Source organism: Acipenser ruthenus, chromosome 4 (genome assembly GCF_902713425.1).
Source record: "Acipenser ruthenus chromosome 4, fAciRut3.2 maternal haplotype, whole genome shotgun sequence".
In the NCBI taxonomy this organism is placed as follows: domain Eukaryota; kingdom Metazoa; phylum Chordata; class Actinopteri; order Acipenseriformes; family Acipenseridae; genus Acipenser; species Acipenser ruthenus.
Genome location: NC_081192.1, coordinates 40446762 through 40474507, shown reverse-complemented (window position 1 = coordinate 40474507; position 27746 = coordinate 40446762). Strand labels below are relative to the sequence as shown.

Here is a 27746-nt window from a genome sequence, read left to right as displayed (position 1 = left end):
TTGTATTTAATAATAAGAACACGTTTGATGTATGAACTATGAACTCTGTCGCGGCTCTCAACTCCCTACTACTGGTGGCGCACACACTAAACACGTCACGCAGCTGCGGAATGCAAACATCCCCCCGTATGCAACAGCACAGTCACATCACACTTTTCATGGAGTAAAGTTATGCAGTAAACCTGTAATATAAAGTAACAGCAAACTGCTGTAGACGTTTGTGCTTTGTTGCTTTGTCTGTCAAACGTGTTCTAGAGATCATACTGAGAAAAAAAAAATTGGTGCACAGAAATATATATTTTCTGTAAGATGTCAGATGTGCAAGGCATTGTTGAACAATATGCTTTGGTAAATTAAATTACGTTATTGTAATGTGCCAATACAAGTTGAACCATTTGGGAACTGCTGTGTTTTATTAAAATCATTTGTAAACTATTTCGTAGCCTATTTGATAGGTGTTACACACACTGTGCACTTAAAATCATCTCGGGTTTTATTTCGCAGGGTGATTCAGGTCACTCATCGCGGTAATTTTTTCCTTATAGCTCTCAGATAAGGTTGTCAACAGGCTCCAGAATCTTGGGACACTAAGGCAGGTCAGGTTTTTTTTAACTCACCTCTCTAAGCTACAATGTATTCTACATGTAATGTGAGTATGAATTGCTCGAGCAGTTTAGTAAATTTATTTAACTGTTTAGTTGTGGTGGTGATTCTATCCGGAGAGCCTTGTAACAATTAAATCGTATTGCTTGAATTTTTTCATACAGTAAACAATATCTATCAAAATAATTGAATGAAATGTATTTTTTGTTTAAGACTGTAAGTCGCCCTGGATAAGGGCATCTGCTAAGAAATAAATAATAAATAATAATAAAATAGTGCAACACCATTATTAGATAACTTTGCACTCACCTGCACTCTTTCATTTAACCTTGTGATATCAGGTAAAGTTTCTATTTGTTTAATATTTCTTGCTTCACAGTCCCACCCAGTCAGAGACTCAGAAAGCCAATCAGCTGCTGTATAAGTCTGATTGATGGAAATGATCCTCGCAGGCAGGTGTGTGCTTTTGGTAACAATTAAGTAAAACAATTCAATTAATTTAGCGACATTCGCACAATTCACACTCACTCTACTGAATACATTGCAGTTTCTAGAGGTGAGTTACAAAACCTGACCTGCCTTAAAGTGTCCCGAGATTCTGGAGCCTGTTGGCAACCCTACTCTCAGATCAGGTGACACAGGTTGAAAACGTCATTAAAGAAAATAAAGGGTTTTGGCAAAGATACAGCTCTCCTTTCTTGTAAAAGTAAGTATTTTGACGTTTTTGTTGTGGGGCTAGCGGTAAATTGTGTAAGTTTCAAACTGAAATCTTATTCAGGGATATACTTTCCAAAAATACTATTAACTAAAAGGCTCAAAACTATAGATTGTGCGCGTCCCTTGTTAGTAGCTGCCAGTCTGTTTTTCATTCAACAGTTTCCTTCAGTTTTCTTGACAGTTTTTGTAGATTCGGTATTCGGCCGAATCCCAAAAACTTGGATTCGGTGCATCCCTAAGCAGGACGCAACTAGCAACAGGCTGTAGTGCACATGATACTCGTAATTTAAAATTATTACAGCGATTAGTTTAAATATCACATATAATTTGTGTAAAACACAAAATGCAGGTCAGTCTTGAAAGGAAAAATGGCATTGAGATAGTTGAGTGCAGTCCTTTTGATATCTCGGGGGCGGAGTCATGGCTGCATAACTCACTGGGTGAGCAGCTTTGGTATACAACATTCAGGATTCGGGTCTTTGGGAGGGAAATACCCATTCTGTGATGGTTACATTTCGTACTTGAAAGGGAAAAATATTTTTGTAAAATGTTTAGACAAGGTGAGCCTTATAAAACAAATTACTCAGTAAAAGACAAATGCCATGGTTAAATCCCACATTTATTAATTTTGAAAGCAGTTTGGGCTATAAAACCAAAGCTATCTATAAGCCAAATTACATTTTTAAATCACATCCATGTAAAACACATTTTTCAGAAAAAAGCCTTTCCACTTCTTTCTTCTGTCCCCTTGTCACAACCCATTATGCCTGAGCACACTTCAGCTCTTCTTCAAACATTGTGACCTTGGAGCGCCTCTGCCATGAACATTTTACCCAGGTTCTGAGAGGTGAACTCCTTGATGTGCTGGCAGTAGGTGTTGATTTGCCCTGAGGAAGAAAGAAGACAAAATAAAAGGGGTGTTTCACAATTAGCAGCTCGTGTACACTGTCAAGTTCACACCTTTAATTTAGAATACCTGCACTAAACCTGAAATAATGCCATTTCTGCTTGGTTTAACTAATCTGTGCTATGACAAAAATGAAAATCTGGGTAATGAAGCAGAACAACAACAATTATTAAGAATACTTCAACACACTGGTCAATTCATTTAAAATCGACACAGCATCCACAATACCAACACCTTTAAGATTGTTAATCAAGAAGTTGCTGGTGCAACACTTAATTTCCCCAGAGTGCCTCAGGCTGTAACCCTGGCATGACTAATACCCTGTTAACACTTGTATCGGAACGAAACTGGTAAGATTTGTTTCAGTTTAGAATACATAGATTTGATACCACTTTCTGTTCTAACTCACTTTTCAACACCAGTACAAGAACGATACACATTTAAGATGGTTTATATCGTTATGTTATTATCATAACCCTGGTTCCCTGAAATAGAAATGCAACCATTACCGAATAGGTATTTACCACCTAAAGACCCGAATCCTGAATATTGTACACCTGGCTGATTAGGCTCTTTTGAGGATCACCTCAGAAACCTGCCTCTGCTTGTTAGGGCAGGCAGCGTCCTTGGATAGGAGCGCCAAATTAGGCGCTTGGACGAAGGCAGCAATGGAAGCCTCGACCAGACGAAAATGGGCCAGGCCCAGCTTTTCCACATTATCAGTCACGCTGCGTGCAAAGGGTTGTGGGATAGAGCTCGGGGGAAGATTTTTTATTGACAGTCAATGGAGCGGTGTCGGATTGAGCTGCTTTGAGCTTACTTTATCGGTGTTTAAAAATATAAAAAAAAAAACAAAAAAAAAAACATAAGTCTATTTCACTCTTGCCCAGGATGTCTTGACAAAAAACATGTGGTAATGATGACATAGAAAAATTCACTTTTCTGAACACAGTACCAGAGATGGTGCATGCGTAGAAAACAGAGATGCACATTTCACACAGTACAGACAGGTACAATTATTAATTATTTCGTATCAATATGGTTATACCGGTAAGACGCCAGTGTGAACTGACGTTGCGATACTGTTCAACAATACGGTATAAAATGCAAGTGTGAACAGGGCTTTAAATCTACACAAACATACCAAGTAAGTAGTTAAGAACTTTGAATCTTGAACCCATGTGAAAAAGTTATATACAGCCATATCCAAAACTGGATTATCAGTATGCCTTGTTAAGTCGAGTTAATTTCTTTTACCACATTTGAACAGTTGAATTCTGAAGAAAAAAGCCAATTCGATACCCTTTTCACTTTTGCAGCAGCTACCTTATGGCCAGTCATTGTACACCACTGGTGTGATTTATCACCTCCTGCGTATTATACCATCATAAAAAGTAGTAGAACCAAAGCCTGCAGGCGGATAGGCATTTTTTGTAAACCCCCCCACAGAATAGACATTGAAACTTTTTCATGCAATACATCTAAAATTGGAAACCACAATATTTCTTACTTGAATATCTCTATGACAACTGTAACTCTTAAAAGTATACTTTGTCATTGCTTTATAAATCATTTTTAGGGGTTCTGAGTTTCTTCCTCCAGTTTTTTTATTTGAATATTTACCTGCATAGTATTCATATTGAAGGATATGAAGGGCCAAACAGCACTGTATAGACCATGCACGGGTCCTTTATGTTTTGTTATGGAATGCAAATATGCATATTAATTAATGTTAATGATTTTCTGTACATACATGCGTGCACACGATTCTCTGTTTCATGTTTTCTAGCTTTAAGATTTAAGCACTTAACAGTAACGATATGTGGCTTCTGTTTACTGACAGAAAAATGTTTTATGAATGCATGCCCTCTGAAGTCTAACTACAACAACATACAATTAAATAAGTGTATTTCAACATTCTGCCCATACACATCAACAAGCACAACATTAATAAATTCCACATACAAATTAAACAGATTTCACTTGAAAGGATGTAAGCCCATACTGTAATAATCAATTAATTAATACCAATGCAATCTCTTGCTTCTTAAACAAGGAACAAAACTTGAGTAATTCTGCATCTTCTGCAACATTTTGGTCAATTGTAACAAATACTTTTATGCCATTTCTCTTTCTAATAACTCATCTTTCAGAGTTTGTGTGAGAATAGTTCTCTGATTAATTAATCTGCTGCTTACAAAGATCAACATAGATAACTATTTATTTTTGAAAAACTGACATTGTTCAAGTTAGCCATCATAGTTGAAATAAGTGTTTTGTCTGCATCTCTGAAAAGACCAGAGGTTAAAACAATGTAACAGTTGACGTTTGGCATATGCTATCTACAATGAAACTTTACTGGGAGAATCACAGAATACAGATGTGTAAAAACTTTAAAAGACACTATGCCGAAGTGTGTGGTCGGTATCCGTGATTTGGCTAGAGGTTAAAAAAAAAAGTGACAGAGCAATATATATTTTTTAAAATTAGACATAAAAGGATTAATTTTTAATGTAAGATAACCACAATCTAACTTGACTTAGAGAATCACAGAATATAGTTGTATTCTTTAAGCATTAGGTCTGTAACATCCTATTAAGTGTAAAACGTGTTGCAGTACAAACAAGTCAAAAAGAGCATGCACACACAATAATGCCACTGTTACAAATTCCTTTAAATACAGATTCTTTTATGACATGTTCAAGATATTGCTACGAATTATTTACTATACTCAGATATTTGGCACACATGACAGATTGGTTTTAATAACTGCTTTAGCTAGTGTGAAAAATGCCTTTGCCAATCCTCTGACTTCCTGCTTCCCTGGCCCTTCTTTAAACTAGAAGGAGAATAAATCTATTGTCTAGCAGAAAAAAAAGAGTTCACAGCAGACTGATCATATTCTCTGCACTGCAGTAAGACTGGCAATCGAAAGGGGTTTAAGTGTCAGACACAGTAATCATGTACAATGTTCAGTCGTCACAAAGTATTAAAAGGTGCATTTTTATATGGTTCTGAAAATGAATTTCTAAAAACAGACATTTAGCAAAATCAAAACCCATTATTATTTATTTATTAGCAGACCCTCTTATCCATACTACTCCTAAGTGACATCTGTAGGTGCTTTGCCATTTACCTCTTGTACGAGCTGTTAAAGTATAAACCACTACTGTTCATATTTGTATCATCCTCGTTATCCTCATTGATGTTTATTATTATTGTCTAAAATTCTATTAACAGTTACTCCCATAATAAAAAGGTTGTACACGGCTGACCCCATTAAAGCAAGAAACTTAGTTGTACAGGGCTTTGTCAAAATATTAAACACCTGTCATAACACCATCAACAGGGCATCATCAGGATTACTAGAGATGCACAAAATCAATCATCAAAATGGAGCACAAATGCTCAGCACTAATATTTACCCTGGTGTCCTGGCTAACTTGATAGTTTTAGCCCAATTTATTCAATTAAGTAAAAACACTGGCTCGTCTCTGTATAAAGATCTTCAAATAACAGCAAGGAGGAATCAACATGGTTACACTGGTGCATATCATGTGAGAAGTGAAAAAGGTGGAAATTAACATTTTATGAAACCATGCGAGTGGTGGTTGACATGGGTTTGAATGGCAATTAAGGCAACAACAGATGGTTGTCTAAATGGTAGGCAAACAGAACTGTATTACCTGGTGGCAAGGAGTTTCTTAATGCAGTGTTTCCAAGCCGATACACTGCACAGTAGCATTAGAACAGTGAAGTGAAACCAACAGCTTTGAGCAAAACAGCAAGAATGTATTCTATAAATATTCCAGGTATCATCAAGTTCTAGAATGGCAATAATTGTCCCTTGTAATTAAGAGTGTTTTCTAATTAGCCAGAATGTAATGGGTTGATTACTTAAGTCTTTTGATCAGTTTAGCTGGAGTAGCTACACAGACATCTTGATTTAGGACTGAAATACAGGTTAGTCATGTCGTTCTAATTCTCCCATGAATTTCACAGGGTCCTAGTTATATGGTATGCAATTCTTAGAACTTGTGTGTTTCATGTGTAGGATGGCAATACTGCAGTGGCTCAATTCCTTCTCACTGAAATTGCTCTTCCAATGACCTCCTTAAGAAAGGTCACAAGATGAATTCTCACCTGCAATGAGTAGCGTGTCCATTCTTGGAGGGGGTTGGGGTGGTTTGAACATCTTGCTGATGTCTTCCTCAGGTAACGGAGGCTCCCCGCGAGTCTGCCTCTGTGTGTTCTCCTGCTGACGCCTCTGAACATACTGCAGAAAGAGATTTGCTAATAGTAAGGACAGATCTGCAAGTCATGTCTTAACTTCAGCCATGCCCTGGGCTTATTTAATTACAATATTTTTTGGTTTGTTTAATTTGCCTACTAGTCATTCTATTTAAACCTAATCAAAATGTACTTAACTGCGATTGGTTAATTTAAAAGTACAGTATATGTGGCACCTTTAGTAGAATACTGTTTTGCCAAATGTCTTCTCCATGGAAGCTGTGTACAATGCTAGTCTTGTATGAAAACCCCCATGACAGAACTTGCTTTAACATACTTCCATATTGCACCACCTTTTTTCACTCACCCAGTTCGGTTTGCACTCAAACAGCACATGTATAATACAGGTTTATCCGACACAGGATGGTTTTCCAAAGCAAGTGTATTTTCCATAAATCCACAGTGCGCACACGGGAACAAAATTAGAATTCAGCTTGTTTCAGTGGTCAAATCAAATCAAACCAACATCACAGCACACCAGCTAGTGTTTTCAGCATAGCTGCAGCAGTTTAAGCACAATGGCAAAATTTAACAATACTAGTATTTATTTTTGAGGATAAATAGATATATTATTAAATGGTTTTATGTAAAGAAAGGGGAAAATGACCAATTCCTGAATAAAATAACAAGCTCTCTCGTTAGTAATGTATTTCTCTATTGTTTGTTTTTAATCTTATCAGCTAATAACCATCACGTGAGACGAAGATTACCTGTAATATGGTTTCTTCGTAAGATAATGAACTCCACACAGAGCAAACTCCAGGTCCCCATTTTCCTTGGGTCAGGAGAACAAACAGATCTCTAACCCAGAGACCATTGCAATATAGTCCTTTTTGGCACCAAAGTCAGTATCCTTTAAATGAGTACTGTTATCCAAATTCCAAAAAAAAAAAAAGGGGGAAGAAGGGTGAATATAGGAGTGAGGAGTTCATCATCCTATGAAGAAACCATATTACAGGTAATTTCCATCTTCTTACCGCGCCTGATGAACTCCACACAGAGTTAACTATTCCAAAGCATGTACAGAAGAGGGTGGAAGGTTAATATTAGTAGACAGTGCCACAGATAACACTGAAGGGGCTTTCACACCGGATGCAGTGCGACAAAAGCAATGGTTTTCAATGAAGGCGGTTACGTGCAGCGGCAGAGGGACGAGCCACCGCAGAGTGGCGCACAAGAGATAAAATATTTTTGCCACGCCGCGTCGTGACGTAACCTACCAACAGCCAATCAGGGAAAAGTCGGAGGTCCTTTGCGAGTAAGAAATAAAAAAATAAAATGGAGGAAAAGCTGTTAGCTTTCATTTCAGATTTCCCGGTGTTGTTTAATACAACAATTTATAGTTACCAAGATATTAAAAAAAAAGCTGCAGCATGGAGGTCTGTGGGTGTACAAATGGGATTACCGGATAAGTGAATATTAAATATACATAATTACGTAAATGAGATATATATATAGATATATATAGATATATATATATATATATATATATATATATATATATATATATACACACACAGACGTGCTCAAATTTGTTGGTACCCCTCCACAAAACACGAAGAATGCACAATTGTCTCTGAAATAACTTGAAACTGACAAAAGTAATTGGCATCCACCATTGTTTATTCCATATTTAATAGAAATCAGACTTTGCTTTTGATTTTTTATTCAACATAATATTGTAAATAAGAAAACAAATGAAAATGGCATGGACAAAAATGATGGGACCGCTAACCTAATATTTTGTTGCACAACCTTTAGAGGCAATCACTGCAATCAAACGTTTTCTGTAGCTCTCAATGAGACTTCTGCACCTGTTAACAGGTAGTTTGGCCCACTCTTCCTGAGCAAACTGCTCCAGCTGTCTCAGGTTTGATGGGTGCCTTCTCCAGACTGCAAGTTTCAGCTCTTTCCATAGATGTTCGATAGGATTCAGATCAGGACTCATAGAAGGCCACTTCAGAATAGTCCAATGTTTTGTTCTTATCCATTCTTGGGTGCTTTTAGCTGTGTGTTTTGGGTCATTATCCTGTTGGAGGACCTATGACCTGCGACTGAGACAGAGCTTTCTGACACTGGGCAGTACGTTTCGCTCCAGAATGCCTTGATAGTCTTGAGATTTCATTGTGCCCTGCACAGATTCAAGGCACCCTGTGCAAGGCGCAGCAAAGCAGCTCCAAAACATAACCGAGCCTCCTCCATGTTTCACTGTAGGTATGGTGTTCTTTTCTTTGAAAGCTTCATTTTTTCATCTGTGAACATAGAGCTGAGGTGACTTGCCAAAAAGCTCCAGTTTTGACTCATCTGTCCAAAGGACATTCTCCCAGAAGGATTGTGGCTTGTCAATATGCATTTTAGCAAATTCCAGTCTGGCTTTTTTATGTTTTTCTGTCAAAAGTGGAGTCCTCCTGGGTCTTCTTCCATGGAGCCCACTTTCGCTCAAAAAGCGACGGATGGTGCGATCAGAAACTGACGTACCTTCACCTTGGAGTTCAGCTTGTATCTCTTTGGCAGTTATCCTTGGTTCTTTTTCTACCATTTGCACTATCCTTCTGTTCAATCTGGGGTTGATTTTCCTCTTGCGGCCACGCCCAGGGAGGTTGGCTACAGTTCCATGGACCTTAAACTTCTTAATAATATTTGCAACTGTTGTCACAGGAACATCAAGCTGCTTGGAGATGGTCTCGTAGCCTTTACCTTTACCATGCTTGTCTTTTATTTTCTTTCTGATCTCCTCAGACAACTCTCTCCTTTGCTTTCTCTGGTCCATGTTCAATGTGGTGCACACAATGATACCAAACAGCACAGTGACTACTTTTCTCCATTTAAATAGGCTGAATGACTGATGACAAGATTGGGAGACATGTGTGATACTAATTAAAGAAAATAATTAGTTTGAAATATCACTATAATCCAACTATTTGTTATCTTTTCTAAGGGGTACCAACAAATGTGTCCAGGCCATTTTAGAATATCTTTGTAGAATAAGCAATAATTCATCTCTTTTCACAGCTTCTTTGCTTTATTCTATGACATACCAAAGGCATGCAAGTATACATGATAAAATAGCTTTTAATTTCATCACTTTTCAGGAGGAATGAAGCATTATTTCAATGAGCTGTAAGGGTACCAACAAACTTGAGCACGTCTGTATATATATATATTAGTGCTAAACTCCACATTGAAAATAATTATGCACCTGCTACTATAACGTAAGTATTTTTTTGGGGGGGGATAAATTAACTGCAGACAGACTAGCAAAATGTTTTATTTGGTGTACATATATTATATTTTAACAGTTTTTAACAAAATTAATAAAAAGGGGGGGGGGGGGGGGGGGGGTGATTGTGGTGGTGTGGGGGTTACAATTAGGTTTAATAAAAAGATATTTATAATGTCTTGCTCCTCAGTTTTGTCTTTTGTCAGTGTCTTCAGTTCTGTCAAAAGAGTTTTATTTTCCCGCTGGCATTTACTGTTTGTTGCTCGGCAACCAAAAGCCACTGTACCTGCAGCCGTGATGTAACAATGGACCGCCCACTGACTTTAACCTGCCGTGTTTGGTGTGAAAGTACTGCAGCGCGGCGTGCAAGCAGGCGGCATGCGCGCCACGTCCGGTGTGAATGCCCCTTGAGTGAGCAAATGTAGGGACATCTAAATTATAATGTGTAATAGAAGTCTTGAAGTCTTGAAGGAGGTCCAAGTCGCAGCATTGCAGATGTCCTGAATCGGGATAGATTTTAGTTTTGCCCAAGTTGTAGCCACTCCCCTCACTGAGTGGGCTTTGATGGATCCTGGGGCTGATTTGTTATCAAGATTGTATCAGAATAAAATGAAAGTAGTAATCCAGTCTGAAATTGTTTAGAAACTAGTTTGGTTTGCCCTGGGTTTATGAGTTAAAAGAGATAAATAGTTGCCCTGATGGTCTGATATCACAGATCCTGTGGATGTAAAAATTTAAAGCTCTCTGGACATCAATCAAATGAAGTCTGGTCTCTTCCTTAGATTTGTGAGGTTTTGTGTGAAAATCCAGACACTTTATCACTTGTTCTAAGTGAAACTTGGTTACCACCTTTGGTAAAAACTGAGGGTTAGGTCTGCAAACAATCCTATCCTTAAAGGATTGAAAACGTGGTGCATTGATGACCAGGGCTTGAAGTACCCCTACTCCTCTTGCTGATGTTAGTGACTAGAAATGCTGTTTTCCATGCAAGAAACCTTTGTTCACATGTGGCCATGTGTTCAAATGGTGGTCCCATGAATTTCCTGAGTATTAGGCTGAGGTTCCACTGAGGAACAATGTGTTTTCTTGGGAGTCTTAGATGGTTAATACCTGGGTAAAACTAGATGTCATGGGATGAGAACCAACCAGATGGCTTTCCCAGCCAGGTAGAATGCTGGAAATCACAGCAATATGAACCTTGGTGGAGGAAAGAGAGACCTTTATGAAACAGGTGACTGAGGTAGGATAAAACTTCAGATAGAGAGACCTGTATGGTGCAAGGATTTTGAATTGCACCAGCAGATAAATGCTCTCCATTTGTCGTTTCTTGATGCAATAAGGATGTTTTTTACTTGCGCCGATAGTCCTTGTTCTTTTAACAGTTTCCGTTCAACCTCCAAGCAGTCACTTGAAGTACTGACGGATTGAGGTGGAGCAGCATCCCGTTGTTCTGGGACAGTAGATTGCGGCTCTCCGGTAAGTGCAGGGGCCCAGCCTCGTCATTTCCAGGATTTCTGAAAAAAACAAAACCTTTTGGCCCAGTAAGGCGCTATCAAGATGAGGCTGGCCTTGTCTCCTCTTACCTTCCTGAGTATTAATGGGATTAGTAGCAGGGGTGGTTATGCATACATTAGGTCTTTTGACCATGAAATGGACAGACCATCTGTTGCCATGGCTGCTTTCTGATAGAAACAGGAGCAGAAAGTGGCTTTTGGAGTGTTTTCTGTTGTTGCAAATGTGTTTATATTTCTCAATTAAATAAAAAGCATATGCAAAATGCTTTTTTAGCCTTTGGGAATTCTTGGTGAGGCCATGCCTCACTTGCCTCGGCTGACGAGCCGCCTCTCTACTCCACTGCCACTTGCTTAATTTTCTCTCGCTTTCCTCTTCAAAGACTGTTTTTTTCCAGCGATCCACTGCTGATACTTCCCCACTAGTGGGGCGAACCACATGGGGTGAGTTCCAGCACGTGACGTGATTTAGTCATCAGGTTAAATAATGTCACATGCTGCAACTCGCCGCACATTTAGCCACACTTATACAATGTTTGACTTCTTGTAGGAAGTTTCCTTGTGGCCATGACCAGTCCATCAGTGTTTGTTAAAAAAATTAGAACCCCACCCCCTACTGGCAGAAGTAAGGGGAGGAAAGGCACTGGATGGTAAGAAGGGCTTACCTCCTTCTCCGAAATGGCCACGTGAGGGTCTGTACAGCCTGGCTCCTTAACCACGCTGAAAACGTGGCTGGCTTGCTCCCAAAAGAGGATTGCTGTGGTTGATGTCTAAAAGACATCTGTCTATTAAAATAACCTCCTAAATGGTGCGCCTCTCATCCCTGTTGAACAGGACAGAATAGCCTGTCTTGCCTCCTTCATCTGGGACAGAGTCCTTGAGTCTGGTGCAAAAGAGCAAGTCACACTGAAAGGTGTAACTCCAGTATCAGGTAACTCCAGTATCCTGGCCTGTGTATCTGGAGTTAGTACCGACGTTTTCATTTGCATACATCTCCGAGGATCCATCGCACTTGCCACAGCATCAAGTTGTATCAGATACATTCTTGCCTCCCTCTGCTAATTGTTCTCTGGTGTAGGTGTCGTGGGCAAGCAGACAACTGACCCCATAGCTTGTGTTGGTACTTTGCAGCATACACCTGGTAATTGATGACGCACATACCGCATGTTGAGGCCATGTAGCTCCTTTTCGGAAAGGTGTCCACCTTGTCTGCACAATCTGATGCTGAGGGTCTGGAGGATGTAGCCACCCCTTAAGATTTTCTAATTCCCCCATCCACTGGAAGAACTGATCCCTGGTCATAGAAGGCATCATGACCTGCTGCCGCACCCATGCACAGATTTACTCCTTGGGGGAGACATGGCAGAGCTTTTGTTCCATCGGGCTGTCCCGTCATTTTGTAGCCCTTGAGGAGGATGCAGTGCGAGTCTATCAGATCGCTGTGGCAGGTGCGATGGAGCTCTTCCCCTCGATACACATTAGATAGAAATCCCTACTGCAAGACGGTGATAGTGGAGAACCACACAATGTACAAAACAGAGGGCATGGGAAAGATAAAGACACTAAAGAGTTTATGAAAAAGAGCAGGACACAAATCTTGTTAGCTGAAAACCAGCAAAAAGGAAGAAATTATTATCTATATTAACTTCTCATAAAATAGACCGTACCCAAGCAAATCGCAGGAGAAATTTGGACAATGCTTATTTAGAGGGGGTTATACGGGGGAAGGATACCTACTTTGGTGCAAAAAAGGACTACATTACAATGGTCTCTGGGTTAGAGATCTGTTTGTTCTCCTGACCCAAGCAAAATGGAGACCAGGAGTTCGTTCTGTGTAAAGTTCATCAGACTGTGTAAAGTTCATCAGACATCGATGCAGATGAGGTTAAGAACCTCTATTTAAGTGAAAAATGGAAGCGGACATTTTGCCTTTCCAGTAGAAAAGGTTAACTGAAACAATACAGTTATTAAAAAAAAAAAACACTCACATTGGTCTTTCATGCTGGCCTTAAAATCCATACTTTCACTTGAGGTATTGTATTATAGAAAGAACGGGGCTAACTAATTTAAATTGTGTAGTGCCACAAAGAAACTTTAAAATGCGTGCAGCTGCCTTCTCTGACGTCCCCCTAGACACCCTTTGATTCATCTCTGGATTTTTCGCTGGTAAATTATAGTCAAACTTTGATAAGATCACACCGTCAGCAATGTACACATTTGTTTCTCTATATTAATTAGTTTGCACATTAATTGACACATATCCAAGGTTATATTTTGGTACTGCAATGTGTTTTTATATACAAAAAAAAACAAAAAACACAACAACACACACACACACACACATTAGGTTTTATTATGTAGCAGGTCAAGAGCAGTGTATTCTTATTAAAAAGGGTAATGTGCTGCACCCTCAAATCACAGAAAACACGCATGGTCCCTGAAATCATCCTTGAAGCCTCAAAACACAATATCAGATATTTTAAAAGGGAAAGGGATAAAAGGACAAATGGACAATTCCAGTGCTATACAGTTTTATTGCACATGCATTCCTCCTGTATATATACACACACTTCAGTTAGAATGATGGGCTGATTTTTACCTATATGTTTTCCCTACAGTTTTGGGGGATGCATGGTAGACCACCTGGCAAAGCAACTCAAATAATACTTTGCACTTTTAAAAACTATAATAGTTTTAGGTTAGCTCAAAAACAGGTATCGATACCATCAAAGACCAGATAATTGATTTTCAACTGTACACTAAATTAATTTTTTAATGTAAAACTGGCATCTTTGAAAAATGTGCCAATATGTGACAGCAGGTGTAATCTTATCACGATTTCACAGAATTTCATTATAGGAGCAAAAAAAAAAAAAGCACAAAAAAATGTACATGCCACCAAATTACACTACTCTGGCTCCTTTCTAAAATGAGATCTGTTTTTTCTAAATTGCTTTTTTATCTAAATTTACTTTAGATGTTGATAACTCTTTTTCCTTGTAGTGAAAGCATCCACTGATGTATTCCATTTGATCACGTTTCTGCCTTATTTTTAATGAAATGGGCAAGAAGTAATTGTTACTATCAAGAATGTTCATTTTCCTAACTCATTGGTATTTACATAAATACTAAACATCCCGACAGACGGATATCAAAGTTTCCTTTGATAGATGACAGAGTTTCAGGTGGGAATAAATGCATTGTTTATGACTCATTTTATCTGTGAGCCTCAATCTTTCATTTTTAATCAAAATACAGCCAACCCCTTGTGGTGATATTAAAATCATGCCAATCAACCTTTCTTTACCAATGACAGTAAAACATGTAAATATCCCTGCAGACAAATAAATAAAGAAAGACCAAGTTTAACTCTCATATCTTAAAGTGGGTTGAGGCAGTAAGATTGGTTTAGTTGTTAAATTACTACATAATGTTTCCTGTGGCTGGTCTAACCAATTTATTAGGTTTAATTTTTTGGTCAACAATGCAAAGGACAAAATCAAAGATTAAAAATATTAACCATATCTATCTTCATTTAAACACATTAAAAAGGACAAGCGGTTTTTTTTTTTTTTTTTTAATTCCCCTTACTATTTGACAATGTACTGGTATATATTGCTCCTCTAAAATCAGCCTTTACCTGGCTTTGTACTTTGCCTTGAGCTGGAGTATCCAAAGTGCCAATGTGACAGCTCTGCATGCTGACTTTAGACAGCTCAAAGAAGTTCAAAGCCAGATAAAATGACATATTTGCAAACAATGATAACTCTTTTGGAGAGACATATCCTAGAACCACTCAAAATGATTGCTAACAACAAAGAATAGGAAGGTAAATAGGAAAACATTTTTCCAAACAAAAATAATGGAATGACATTTGAAGCTACTTACTCCACGAAAACCAAATATCCAGAATATTTGCTTAGGATGGTAACCTCTTATCAGATTATTCTTATCACAGAGATAGCTGCTAAAAAGCTATACACTACAAAAGCAACACAATTACTCATGGGAAATGTACAGGCATTTCTAAGAAAAGCTGTTGTCCTCAAGGGCTGCCAATAGAGTATTTATAAGGATGTTCAATTCCCAGCACTGTGCTGGCATACAACATCAAAATGTCTAGCAGGAGGGCAAGCGTTGGCTAGGAGGTTTCTGAAAGGAAGCTGTTAGGCAGTTTTCAAGTACCTGGTGTTTCTGTTGCTGCTGTTTGCTCACATTCCTGCTGAAGGTGTTGTATTTCACTATGTCCTGGCTCATATCATCCACCCTGTCCATTAACAGTTGAAGGCTCTTTTCAAGGTGATTGCTGCAAAAAAGAAAGCAAATAAATTATACATGTTATACTATCTTATAATATGCTGTTTAATTACAATGTGATAGTGGGCTTCAAAAATATTACATAATTTACAAGACCACTGCTTGGAAGTGTTGAGAATTGTACATAATTGTACATCCTGGGGTTCCACATGCACATCTGTACATGACTCAATCAATCAATCAATCTATTTTATATAGTGCCTTTCATAGTGGACCACCATCACAAAACGCTTTAATTAATTCATCCGTACTGGATAATGACATTGCATTACCATTCTGTCATTACAAAAGTGAGGCCACTGAATAACTATTTCCATTTGTACCAGCCATTCTCTCTTATATTCAGTGCAACACCACACTTTTTATTCTTAAATTTGATGTGCCATTTTCCTACATTCTGATCTCTGGGATTCTTGCAAGTTCACTGCCTTATCACTGAACCTCTGGAATAAGGTTGACTCCCATTATAGATATATAGCAATGGCATATCTGTTGACCATCTTTCCAGCTCACCTCTCTCCACTTAAGTACAGGGTGATCACATTATTAAAACATATTTATCTGCACTAGCGATGTATTAGTCTGATAACACCATGTAACAATTTTTTTTTTTTTTTGGTTCCTGGGTAGTAAGTGTTATTTCCTAATTGCTTATGCCTCAAAAGTATAGAAAATGGCTATTATTCCCCACAAACTTTGCTTTTGTGACCAGGAGTGATATTTTGAAATTTACCTATTTCCAGTGACAAAACTGGCGAATTTGTGTCTTTTCGTTCACATAAAGTCAGAAAAAAACAACATATGAATCCAAATTAACATGTATTTATACTAAAGTAATACAAAAATGACTACAAAAGATTTAGAAGTGAGTAGTTTTTCGAGATTTACAATTATACTGTAAATCACTTTCACGAATCGGCCCCCAAATGTAGTCTCCCATTATGTTCTCGTTATACTGTCTTTCATTGACAGCTCATCCAGGAGCCTCAAAGCCGTGCTGCTCCATAATGGTAACAAGTACCCGTCTCTTCCCCTGGCTCACTCGGTGCACCTCAAAAAGGATTACAACAGCCTCAAGACCTTGCTGGACGCCTTGGAAGGTGCTGATGCCACCACTGCACATCAAATTGGGTCTTATGAAACAATCTGTCAGAGCTCTAGAGAAGGAGTCGGCAGCCTTCAAGTACCTTCAAGACTTCTTCCCTAAGCTGTCTGAGGCAAAGGTCAAAGCCGGTGTCTTCGTCGGACCACAGATAAAGAAGATCCTGGAGTGCAATGAATTCCCCAAGAAGCTCACTAGTAAGGAGAAAGCAGCTTGGAACAGCTTTGTCGCAGTGGTTCGGGGCTTCCTGGGCAATCACAAGGCCGAAAACTATGTAGAGCTGGTCGAGACTCTGGTGAAGAACTACGGCACAATGGGCTGTAGGATGTCCCTCAAAGTCCATATCCTTGATGCTCATCTTGATAAATTCAAGGAGAACATGGGAGCGTACTCGGAGGAGCAAGGCGAGTGCTTCCACCAGGATATACTGGACTTTGAACGCCACTACCAAGGACAGTATAACGAGAACATGATGGGAGACTACATTTGGGGGCTGATTCGTGAAAGTGATTTACAGTATAATCATAAATCTCGAAAAACTACTCACTTCTAAATCTTTTGTAGTCATTTTTGTATTACTTTAGTATAAATACATGTTAATTTGGATTCATATGTTGTTTTTTTCTGACTTTATGTGAACAAAAAGACACAAATTCGCCCGTTTTCTCATTGGAAATAGGTAAATTTCAAAATATCACTGTCCTGGTCACAAAAGCAAAGTTTGTGGGGAATAATAGCCATTTTCTATACTTTTGAGGCATAAGCAATTAGGAAATAAAACTTACTACCCAGGAACAAAAATTGTGTTACATAGTGTAATCTAAACCATTCATCAACTGTAACAATCCTCTTAGAAATGTGTCAAGATTGGACTTATCCCAAAGGAAATAGCTCCTCCTTGCAACCTATTAAGATCAGAAGGGCAAGATCCTACTTATCGGTATTCATAAACGGCAATCTTAAATGTCCCTGGCTAAGTCCTTCACAGTATTAAGAAAGTACTTTCCATTCATTGAGAAATATATAGTTAGGGCCGTAAAGATTCTTCCCGGTTTGTGGTTTGCTTACTAGTGACACAAAACAGATTACAATAAATATATCAATGCTGGCAGTTTAAAAGCTACCATTATGGGAACAACTGATCTATTCTGCTGACACAGCAGTTCCACCAATGGAATGAAAAAAAAAATCTGCTTGGCCGTGGAAGAAAAAATCCACTTTTTGAACAGCCTTCTACTCTTGTACGAGCGCAACAGACTGTGAGCTGCCAGACAAATTGAATGAGTATAACAACGAAGACCAAATAATTACACATTTTTAAAGAATGGACCATTTGTATTTAGGACACACACACACACACACACACACAAAAACAAATCCCAGATACTGCCATAACTTAATAGTAAAGAAAATGGCCCTTTGCCTTGACCTTAATTTACATCGTCTCAAACGTATCAGGGAAACCTTGTGAGGGAAAGAGACTGAACACATTACTGTATCATTATTTGTATTTGTTGGTATCTTTTGTCCACTTATAGTTTAAATAGTTAAAAAAAAACTACTTACAGCTTCAGGACATAATTATAATATTATACAGCAGATACAAAATGCCAGCAAAACATAGCTTGTTACAGCTCACCCCTTTCATTTATCAAGACCACTGATTTGGACTGAACAAAATTGTTAATAAAGGGAGATCAAATAAGAAGGGACACAGAGGGAGTTTATTGTACAGACTTGTCATTTAAACCGAAAAATGATGCATCATACTTCCTCTTCAATTCATTTATTTCCATTGAATGTGCCAATAATTTTAAACAAATACTCAATCCAAAATCTTAAAATAAAACAATCATATTTTTCTAATTACAAAAAAAAACAAACAAACAAAAAAAAAAAACACATAGAAAACATTGTGCTGGCTCCATTACAGTACATGGCCAGTTTTTCCTATGTGCATTATGTGCAGACTGGCTCTAGCATCTGCTTACAGTAGATACCCGTGTATTGTGCTTTGTAACCATTTGTCTTTTAAAAAACATGTGAATTACAAAAGTACCAAACTAGGTTATGTATAATTTAGAGGAAAGCAATTACAAAATAAAGCACAGTGAGATGTGTATTAGAGTTTGATAATGTGTATGGCAAAAGAACATGTTGATATGCAGTTTTAAGACAATGCTAATTGAGCCAGTTAACATTTATGGTTACACAATACGTGTAGCTGCATAAAATTGAAATTAACTCACTGGACTGTTAAGTCTCTGAAGGCTGACATTCTGCTGCTTTGATCCCAAATGTTTTGTGTGAAAACAGTAAGTCCCTTGCAGCGAATGGTTCTATATTTCATTACAGAATTATTTATATTAATCCATTACCTTTACAATATGTCTGCAATTTGTCATCATTGTGTAATTTGATTATACTGCAGCCAAACACCAGGGGTCTCCTGGTGATGCCCACTCTTTAGGTAGAAAATACTAACTTTTTACCCAAGGAGCCAATGGCTCCTAGGCCAAAGATTCTAGGCGCCAAATCCAATTGTTGAGTGCCACTTTGAGTGATTTGATTGTTTCCATATTCAACTAAAGTTACAAAAAAACTTGTTCTAGCACTAAAATGATACAAAACAGAAGCATCATGTTTGCACTCACTTGTTTGCTGCCTTACTGTTCATTTATGCTTTATGACGTGAACTTGCTCTGCCTTGCCTCTCTTCCGGTCTGCTATTCTGCCACTGCAACTGTCCTCAAATAGTGTCATTTTATATCTTTGGTGCTTTAAAAGTGAACTCTGTTTCCTTTTTGTAGTTTCTTAACTTGGTACTCTGAACTCAAACTTAGCCTTAACTTAGGCTTGTGAACTATATACAACAGTCACACATTTCTTATTCAGAATCTGAATCAATGTTGCCAACAGTTAAAATGTCTGTACCACTTGGTGAGGAAGTGTAGTTTGGTCTTCGTTTCCTTTTACCAGAGGAAAGCCAATGCTTAACACAAGCCTCTGGGTCAAACATTTCAAGGGAAGAGCACTCTGCACGTATTCTCACAAGATCATCAACAGTAGCCACATGAAGTGAGTTGCGCAGATTGGATTTAATTCTGTTTTGTGCAGAAAATCCACGTTCATATTGGGTAGCTGATCTTGGCAGAACAATCAAGATTTCCACTAAATGTAGAATAATTATTAACCCTTTGCGGTCCTATGTCGGACCCGGTCCGACATTATCAAAAAGATGTAAAAAAAACAAACAAACAGGTCTCTAGTCGTTTTTTCAATGGCCGCGTGAGACCGATAGGAGCCGAGAGAAGCCGAACAAAAAAAAAAAAGGGGTGTATCTCATGAATACAGATAGCCCCAGCACCACATAGGTAACACGGACAGAAACAAAGAAGATAGCTGCTTCCGCATCCAGCGCTCAAAGAATATCGCAGACATTTGCAGAGCTTTTTTTTAGATGTTATAGAAATAAAATAATGACTTGGATCACATTATTGAGGAGTTTGGTGATAAAACAAGTGACCAGGAGATGATTTATCGGTATGCACTACTATGTAGAGGTATGTGAAAAATACAGCGAACAAGGGGTGGAGCGGGGCTGGAGATGAGGCATTGAGTGTCCTGTTGACATGCAGTGCCTTTTAAACCTGTTTTACTGTGAAAAAAATACTTTTAAACAGCGTGTCTAAAATAAACTGCACGTGTGAAAATAAATTGGACCTGACATGGCTGAGACGTGCTGAATAAATGGACCACAAAGGGTTAAATCTGTGCAAAACGGTTCTTTTGTTAGCAAGACCTCCCAAACCAAGGTATGATTTTTCCATAAACTGACTTTTGACACACCATTCTGACTGAACTGCATCAACACTGCAACCATTCTTTACTAAAAGGCCTCTATACCAATTAAGTAAGATTATTAACTGTTCACCAAAGTCAGCAAGTTTATTAGGCCATGCATCCTGGCAGAAAATTGAAAAACACTGAATAATTTTGAGTTCACCTGAAACACCTTCCTCAGTGGAAAGCTTAATCGTGCTTCCAAACCTGTAGCCAAACTCTTTTACTGTGATTTAAAAAAAAAAAAAAAAAAACGATCTCACGAGTCTGGGGGCCGTTCAGTTTAATATCCTGAAACAGAATGCTGGAAAATCTACTGCTGGTGGCTCTGCTCCTGCCTAACTGCCCCTACTGCTGTGGATCTGGCTGTGGTTGGGAATCCTCATGCTGGAGAAAGCTCTCCAGTTTCCCATTTTTGAATGGCTTTTCGCTCATGCTTTTAACTGTCAATACACAGTTCTCAATTGCTGCAACAGCCCGGGCAAAGAATTATAGACTGTTCTTCTGGAGTGTAAGACTGAGCTCTGACACCTCTGAAAAGATGTGCAAAAAACAGCAAAACCCTACAAACTCAAGTTTTCCCATTCCTGTACAACATGCTTTGCCCTTCCCTTAATGTCCGTGTTCTTGGAGGTGGAAGCAAGGTGCTCCACGTGATGATGCACAGCAGTAAACTGTTCCTGTCCAGTTATGCGAGACAGCCAGTGCTGCGTCTTTACAGCTGGAGGTGTCCTAATTCTAATTTTACAGCCTAACTCATCACCATTTGCTTTCAACTCATGCCTACTTTTTCGACTAAAATTTTGCACACTAACTGCAGGTCATATTACTTTTTCAATCATTGAAACTGATCTTTGCGTACCCAACATTGCCAGCTCAAGCCTATGGGGCAAGCAATGAAATGATATAATATGCTGTCCAATCTCACCTTTCAAGAGAGCACCAACCCCTCCTGTTCTCCCCATATTGACACTGAAGTTTGGTTTCTCCACCAATCTGAAAACTCTTTGTCAACATTTCCAAGCAAAGTCTTGGTTGTGTTTAAGATTCCTTGGGCATGACAGTGCTGTAGTTCAGGTAAGCCAACCAGACAATTTACAGCCACACCTGCAGAAACATACCTACAGTACACCATTACATTCCGTCTCCCTGCTACATCTGTTCCACAGTCAATTAGAACGGCATGGTAATTTGCACTGTGCACCTCTTTCTGCAAATAACATTTTATTTCATCTTCAATGACTGCAATGAACTCAGCACATGCGGTAACATTTGCATAAGTTTCAGATATTTCCAAACCACTCTTAATTAAAACAATCAGAGCTAAATTTAGTGAATGACATTTCTTCTACTGCAATCATTTAAGCAGCATTGAATTTCATTTTTAATTCCTTAAATGTTTTTTTTTTCATTTACTTCAGCAGCACAAATCATGGATCTGGCTATCGGTGTCTGGGTTAGAATACACTATTGCAATAACGTAGTCCCCAGCACTTGTGTGTTTTCTGCGTTCACTGTGCTTCTTCATAGACTCTTTCTTACAATGGTTAGTTCCAGAAATAAAATCAGTTTTCCCTGCAACAACTGGCCCTGCTTTAGTGCAAAATTCACAATACATGTTTTGTTTTTCATTACTGTAACGTAAGCAGGGAATTTCTTGAAGCCAAGAAGTCTTAAATTGCCGCACTTACTTTTTTGGCTGTGAAGGTGCAGTTTCTGCCTGTTCATCGTCTCTCACCAGAGTCTTTATCTAACGTAGATGCGGACGTTGTATTACTGCTAGTACTACTAGATGCCGTAGACTAACGAGGAAAAAAATGATATTTTTCTTTGACAACTCAAAACGTATACTCCATCTGTACTAAACTCTTATAGGAGATTACACAGTATATAAACAAATCAGCTCGATACGTTACCCTGTTCTCTGTTTTTCTTAATTCCTCAACCTTTTATTTTAAAATCTTTACAAGTTTTAGTGCTTTCGTATTTGGCAAGACCATCCCACATGCACTGCATGTCAAAAGACGTTGGTGTATTTCCTTATTACGTATGAAGGTAAATGAGGGGGGAAAAAAAAACACGGCTCTGCTTCTTGGTTTTTTCAAGTTTTTTTTAAAAGGAGACAGTCAATGGCGGTTTAGGAGACAACGGCGCCTAACAAAAAATACTGTTGCTGAAAATATTTTTAAGTCACATTGGCTACTATTTTAGTTGCAGTCTGGAGCCCCGAGGTGAGGATTTTTTTTTTTTTTTTTTTTTTTTTTTTTTTTTTTTTTTTTAATTAATTCCCTTTCAAACTGTTAATCTTATGAACTAAACATACATTATACATGTTAACAGGGGTCTTCAAGACAAGGATTTTATCCACATGAAATCATGAAAAATGTAAAACCATTTCATCATGAGTTTCGTAAAGCTTATGCAACTAAGCCTCTGTATGATGATTACCACTCATTCTTATGAACACCACTGTAGAACAGTCTTTTGTACTCTAAGAAGCAATCGTTATAGTTGTAAAATACATGAAAACGTTATCATAACTAGAGCCCCAAGAAATTTTTTATTTCATAATTTTTCATTTGCTTTCACAAATTTCATTTTATTTAGTTTTATTAGATACACATTAATAAAACAACTCAAATAGATATACATCATGTTTTAACTACATACATATTTATTAAACAATTTTTTTTTTTGGACAAACCTCGCACAGAAAAATAATGTAGTTAAATTTCACATTAGTGGCAATAACGGCAACATACAGCCCCCACTCTAATTAGCTGCTTATTTACAGTAAATACTGCCTATGCCCTCTATAAACATACAATAAGATAAAATTAAAATATATATTTACACTACCCTACTACTGTGGGGCTGTCATAATAATTGCACATACAGCAATCTACCCCTTAAACAAAGACAGGAATTGTATTTCAATCCCACTGCACTGAAGCAGGGCGTACACAACAAGCTTCTCATTATTTAAAATACTAAGCAAAAGCAGATTTGTTCATTCAAATTCATTCAAAACCAAAACAGCATTTGCTCCAGTGCAAAGTTTGCACCACTTGAAATAAAACAAAGAATTCGCATACTAATACAAAATATAAGCAAACAAGCCATATTTTCCCCAAAAGGAAAAGGAATAAACAGCTAATGCTTAACGACAGTATCTTCCCAAATTACTCGCTTCAAATTATACATCTGTGCAAGTGCTAGTCAGAGCTTCCGTTTCCCTTCAGACCGTGTCTATGGTAACGGCTGAGCCCTGACAACTACAATTGCAAGTATTTATTTAAAAGTATTTTTTGTATAAAACCGCTTGTGGCAATGTGCCCTGCCCTTGTGTGTGTTTCTGTGTTGTATGTTGCGTGTGTTAATGTTGGTGTATAGAGATGGCTGCACGGGATATAAATGGGTGTGTGCAGCACGAGTTATTTAAAATGTAATTTTAGAACGGGAGAGGCAGAAGACTCATCCTCAAAAATCAACTGCCTTGTTTTGCCTTCTGTAGGCAATGGGAACTGTTCGCCCCCTCCTCAGAGCCGGCGATGGACAGTATGTCCTCCTGATTAAATTCTGCGCTCGTAGCCCCCTGGGGCCCCAAGGGGACAGGCGGCGCCGAACGTTCACGCAGTAATTCCGCGAGAAACGTTTTTTGGTGGGAAACGGATGCCCAGAGCTTTTCCATCAGCTCCGGGTCCACTGATTGTTTGGCACGGTGACTCTTCTTCCTCAGGGGAGAAGAAGGAGAAGCACAGGAAGATGAAGAAGACTGTTTCCTGCGTGGGCTACTTTTCCGGGTGCATCATCCAGTCTCCCTTGGCACAGAGCTAAACTAAACCTCGGTCCTGGTTCGGTACCGGGTCGGTGACCTCGGTAATGGGTCCACTGGTTCGCAGTCACAGCGGGTAGCAATGTACAGGGATGCCCACCTATAAAAGCCACTGGCAAAACCACTCTCAGTACCACACACAAGACTGAGGGAAGCCTTCGCAATGGTAATGCAAAAGCAGTCACCAAAAGAGCAACAAGATACAGTGCAAGCAATCACAACCAAAGCACGTATCTTGGTCCTATGCAGCGCTGCTGATCCCAGCAGCTGTCCGCGTAGTATCTGTAAAAAACACTGTCTTCTTGGATTCTATTTATGCCTTAACACACTGAATGTGGTATTGGCATTGTAGCTATACCAATATAAAACTGACCTCCTAAAGTTGGTTGAGACATCACGGAAAATGCTGAGAATAATGAGCAGGACCCAGATGACCTGAAAGACCAAAAGGAACAGCCATTGGTGACGCCGGCTGATGTGCGTGCTGTGCTTTTAACACTGCAGTGTGCTATGGAGCAGCATTCAGACAGAGCTGGACTGGGACATCTAAGTTGAAAAAGTTTGGCGTCCATACTGCCAAAAAAAGACCGTCCAGATGTGAATCAGAGTTCTTCACTGGAAACAATTTGTAGTAATATACCTGTACTGTATGAAGTTATTTTTGCACTTCCATTAAAAAAATTTTTTTTTTTCATTATTATATGTTTTAACCCTTTGCGGTCCATTTATTAATCGCACGTCAGGTCTAATTAATTTTCACACGCGCAGTTAATTTTAGACGCGCTGTTTAAAAGTATTTTTTTCCCACAGTCAAACGGGTTTAAATGGCCCTGCATATCAACAAAGCACTCACTAGGCATCTCCAGCCCCGCCCCACCCTTTCGTTTGCTATAGCGTTCACCTATGTAAGAAATAAATAATAATAATAATAATAATAATAATAATAATAATAATAATAGTCGTACATACCGATCGATCATCTCCGGATCACTCGTTTTATCACCAAACTCCTCAATGATGCGATCCAAGTCATTATTTTATTACTATAACATCTCAAAAAAACACTGATTCAGTCAGCCAACTTGTTTACTTACGACCCGCCCCGTTAGCTGATACCAGATACCATGTATGACTATTCATGAGATGAGCCTTTTTTTTTTTTTTCGGCTTGTCTCGGCTCCTGTCGCTCCCACTCGGCAAATTAATGGTTTTCTCGGCTTTTTCCGGAGAAAAAACGACTAAACACCTGTTTATTGCGTTGCTATAATGATGTCGGACCCAGTCCGACAAAGGACCTGTGAGGAATAATTGCAATGTCAGACCCAGTCCGACAATGGACCGGAAAGGGTTAATATGTTTATTACTGTAACGAGTCTTAATGAAGATTTTTAACCGCATACACGCTTGTGTGTTTTGTTTGATGTACTGGTGATCAGGGGACAGTTTGAATGTGTGGGAGGTGCTCCATGCTTATATCGTCCATCGCTTATTGCGGGCATATCATGTTAACACAAAAACGCGACCGATCTAAGTGAGGGCAACTGTAGTACATTTTCTTATTGTAAAACAGAAGGTGTTTGGCAGCCCTGCCCTTTCAGAAGTACTGCAATCTTTTCATTCCCCTACCACCCACTGTAAACTCATTACACTTGTAACACTCTTAGTCCCTACATTAACAATTGACTATTTTTACCTCCATACAGCATCGTTGGTTTACAGGAACCATGATTTGTTTCTATGCAACTTTTTTGCATTATTACTATAAAACAGACAAAATGTTCTGCGATACAGTAATGCTGTACATTAATTTGATTTAACTTTCAGAATAAGCCATCCTACTTTTTAATTGTTTATAAAATGCATCATTCAGCCTATGGTTCTCCATATCAAATGTTACATTTTCCAAAAAGGAATACAAAACTTGCCCTTGGATCAGGACAACTTATTTAAAAATCAACCCTGCTGGGGACCCAGTTCAATATACGAGAGAACTGAAGCAGGGAGTTATTGTTAAAAGCTGCAACGATGTGGCGTTTGCTTTGGTTATTAGGGAAACAACGAATTGCAAAGAGATACATATGTGGACTGAGAAAGTAACTGATAATTATCAGCCTTCTTAAACCCACATAAATCTTCAGAACTTTACTGTATTATCTTTTACTTTAATACATTTTGCTGCATTAGGTTGTAGATAGGAATCCCTTCTGTCCAGGGGGAAATAAAATGGCTATTTCTCCAGGAAACAATAAATAAAAATAAGTGTAACCACACAATAGTACATTTAACTGCATATAATTACCTTGTGTTGTGGTTCATAAAACAACCCATTGTCCTTTGACAGACTTAAGAACTTCATGAAAATATCAGTTTTAAACTTGTCATGTAACCTTGACTTACAAGGTTATGAGGAATCACAACAGTCTACAGAGTAGTGATTGAGAGTACATTCTTTCAATTGCAAAACATTGCAGGGGAAAAATTATCACTTTGATCCACAAAAATTATGACAGGTCTGAATAAGGAGACACAAATTAAAAAGAGAATATTCCCTTTATAGTCAACTGGCACAGACAGTAATTGTATTAAATACCAAAATAAAACGTACCCCTTTCAAACCTTGTTTGTTTTTTCAAAACACTAAATACTACAAGGGGTATTGTGACAGGCTAGCTGGAGGGAGGACTTCAGACCAGAAAGAATCACAGAGACAGACGTACTGTGTGCAACTGAGTCGCGGCAGCGCTCAATGTTTTAATAAACAAATAAATAGTCGAACAAAACACAGGACACAGCACTTGAGGCCAAAATAAATAGACAAACAAAATGGATTAACACTAAACAGACAGTGGACGGACAGACAAACAAACAAACAAACAAACACGGTCAGTCAAAACAAACAAGTATCGTAAATAACAGTTGTTGAATTATTTTGAATGATTTTACTTTATTTTACTCCTCCTCCTCTCTCTCCCGTTCACTACTCACCGAACACCCAACCCCGAGTGAGTGAAACATGCATCTATATATACTGTTGTGCCGGGATTCAATTACTAATTAATTATTCACTTGAATCCCAGCACGTGAATTAATTATGTGCAATCTCGTTCTCACATATTAAATACTTTAAATGCACGTGAAGTGAAGTGCAATCCCTGTGCCTAAATACAATTATACATTTTAAATAACTTGTGCTGCACACACCCATTTATATCCCGTGTAGCCAACTACAATACACCAACATTAACACACGCAACATACAACATAAAACACAAATGCACACGGGGCGGGGCACATTGCCACAGGTATAAATGCTTTTAAATCCCATACCATCACCACAATAGCTTTTGCATTTAAAGTGGTAGTCCACGTTGAAAACTCCAGCTCTCCAGGCATTTCTTCTG

The 27746-nt window shown here is 38.5% G+C and overlaps 1 protein-coding gene across 1 annotated transcript in view; it reads right to left on the bottom strand.

Annotated features, from left to right (window-relative positions):
* Window positions 1-1921: 1921 nt before the first annotated feature.
* LOC117399230 (eukaryotic translation initiation factor 3 subunit H) overlaps window positions 1922-27746 on the bottom strand; it is a 138985-nt gene continuing 113160 nt past the window's right edge. The window contains exons 7-9 of the mRNA XM_033998280.3: window positions 15434-15554; window positions 6371-6503; window positions 1922-2207 (exon numbers count right to left, since the gene is read on the bottom strand). Coding sequence (XP_033854171.3) covers window positions 2110-2207; window positions 6371-6503; window positions 15434-15554 — 352 coding nt within the window. The 3' untranslated portion in view covers window positions 1922-2109. The remainder of the gene's footprint in view (window positions 2208-6370; window positions 6504-15433; window positions 15555-27746) is intronic.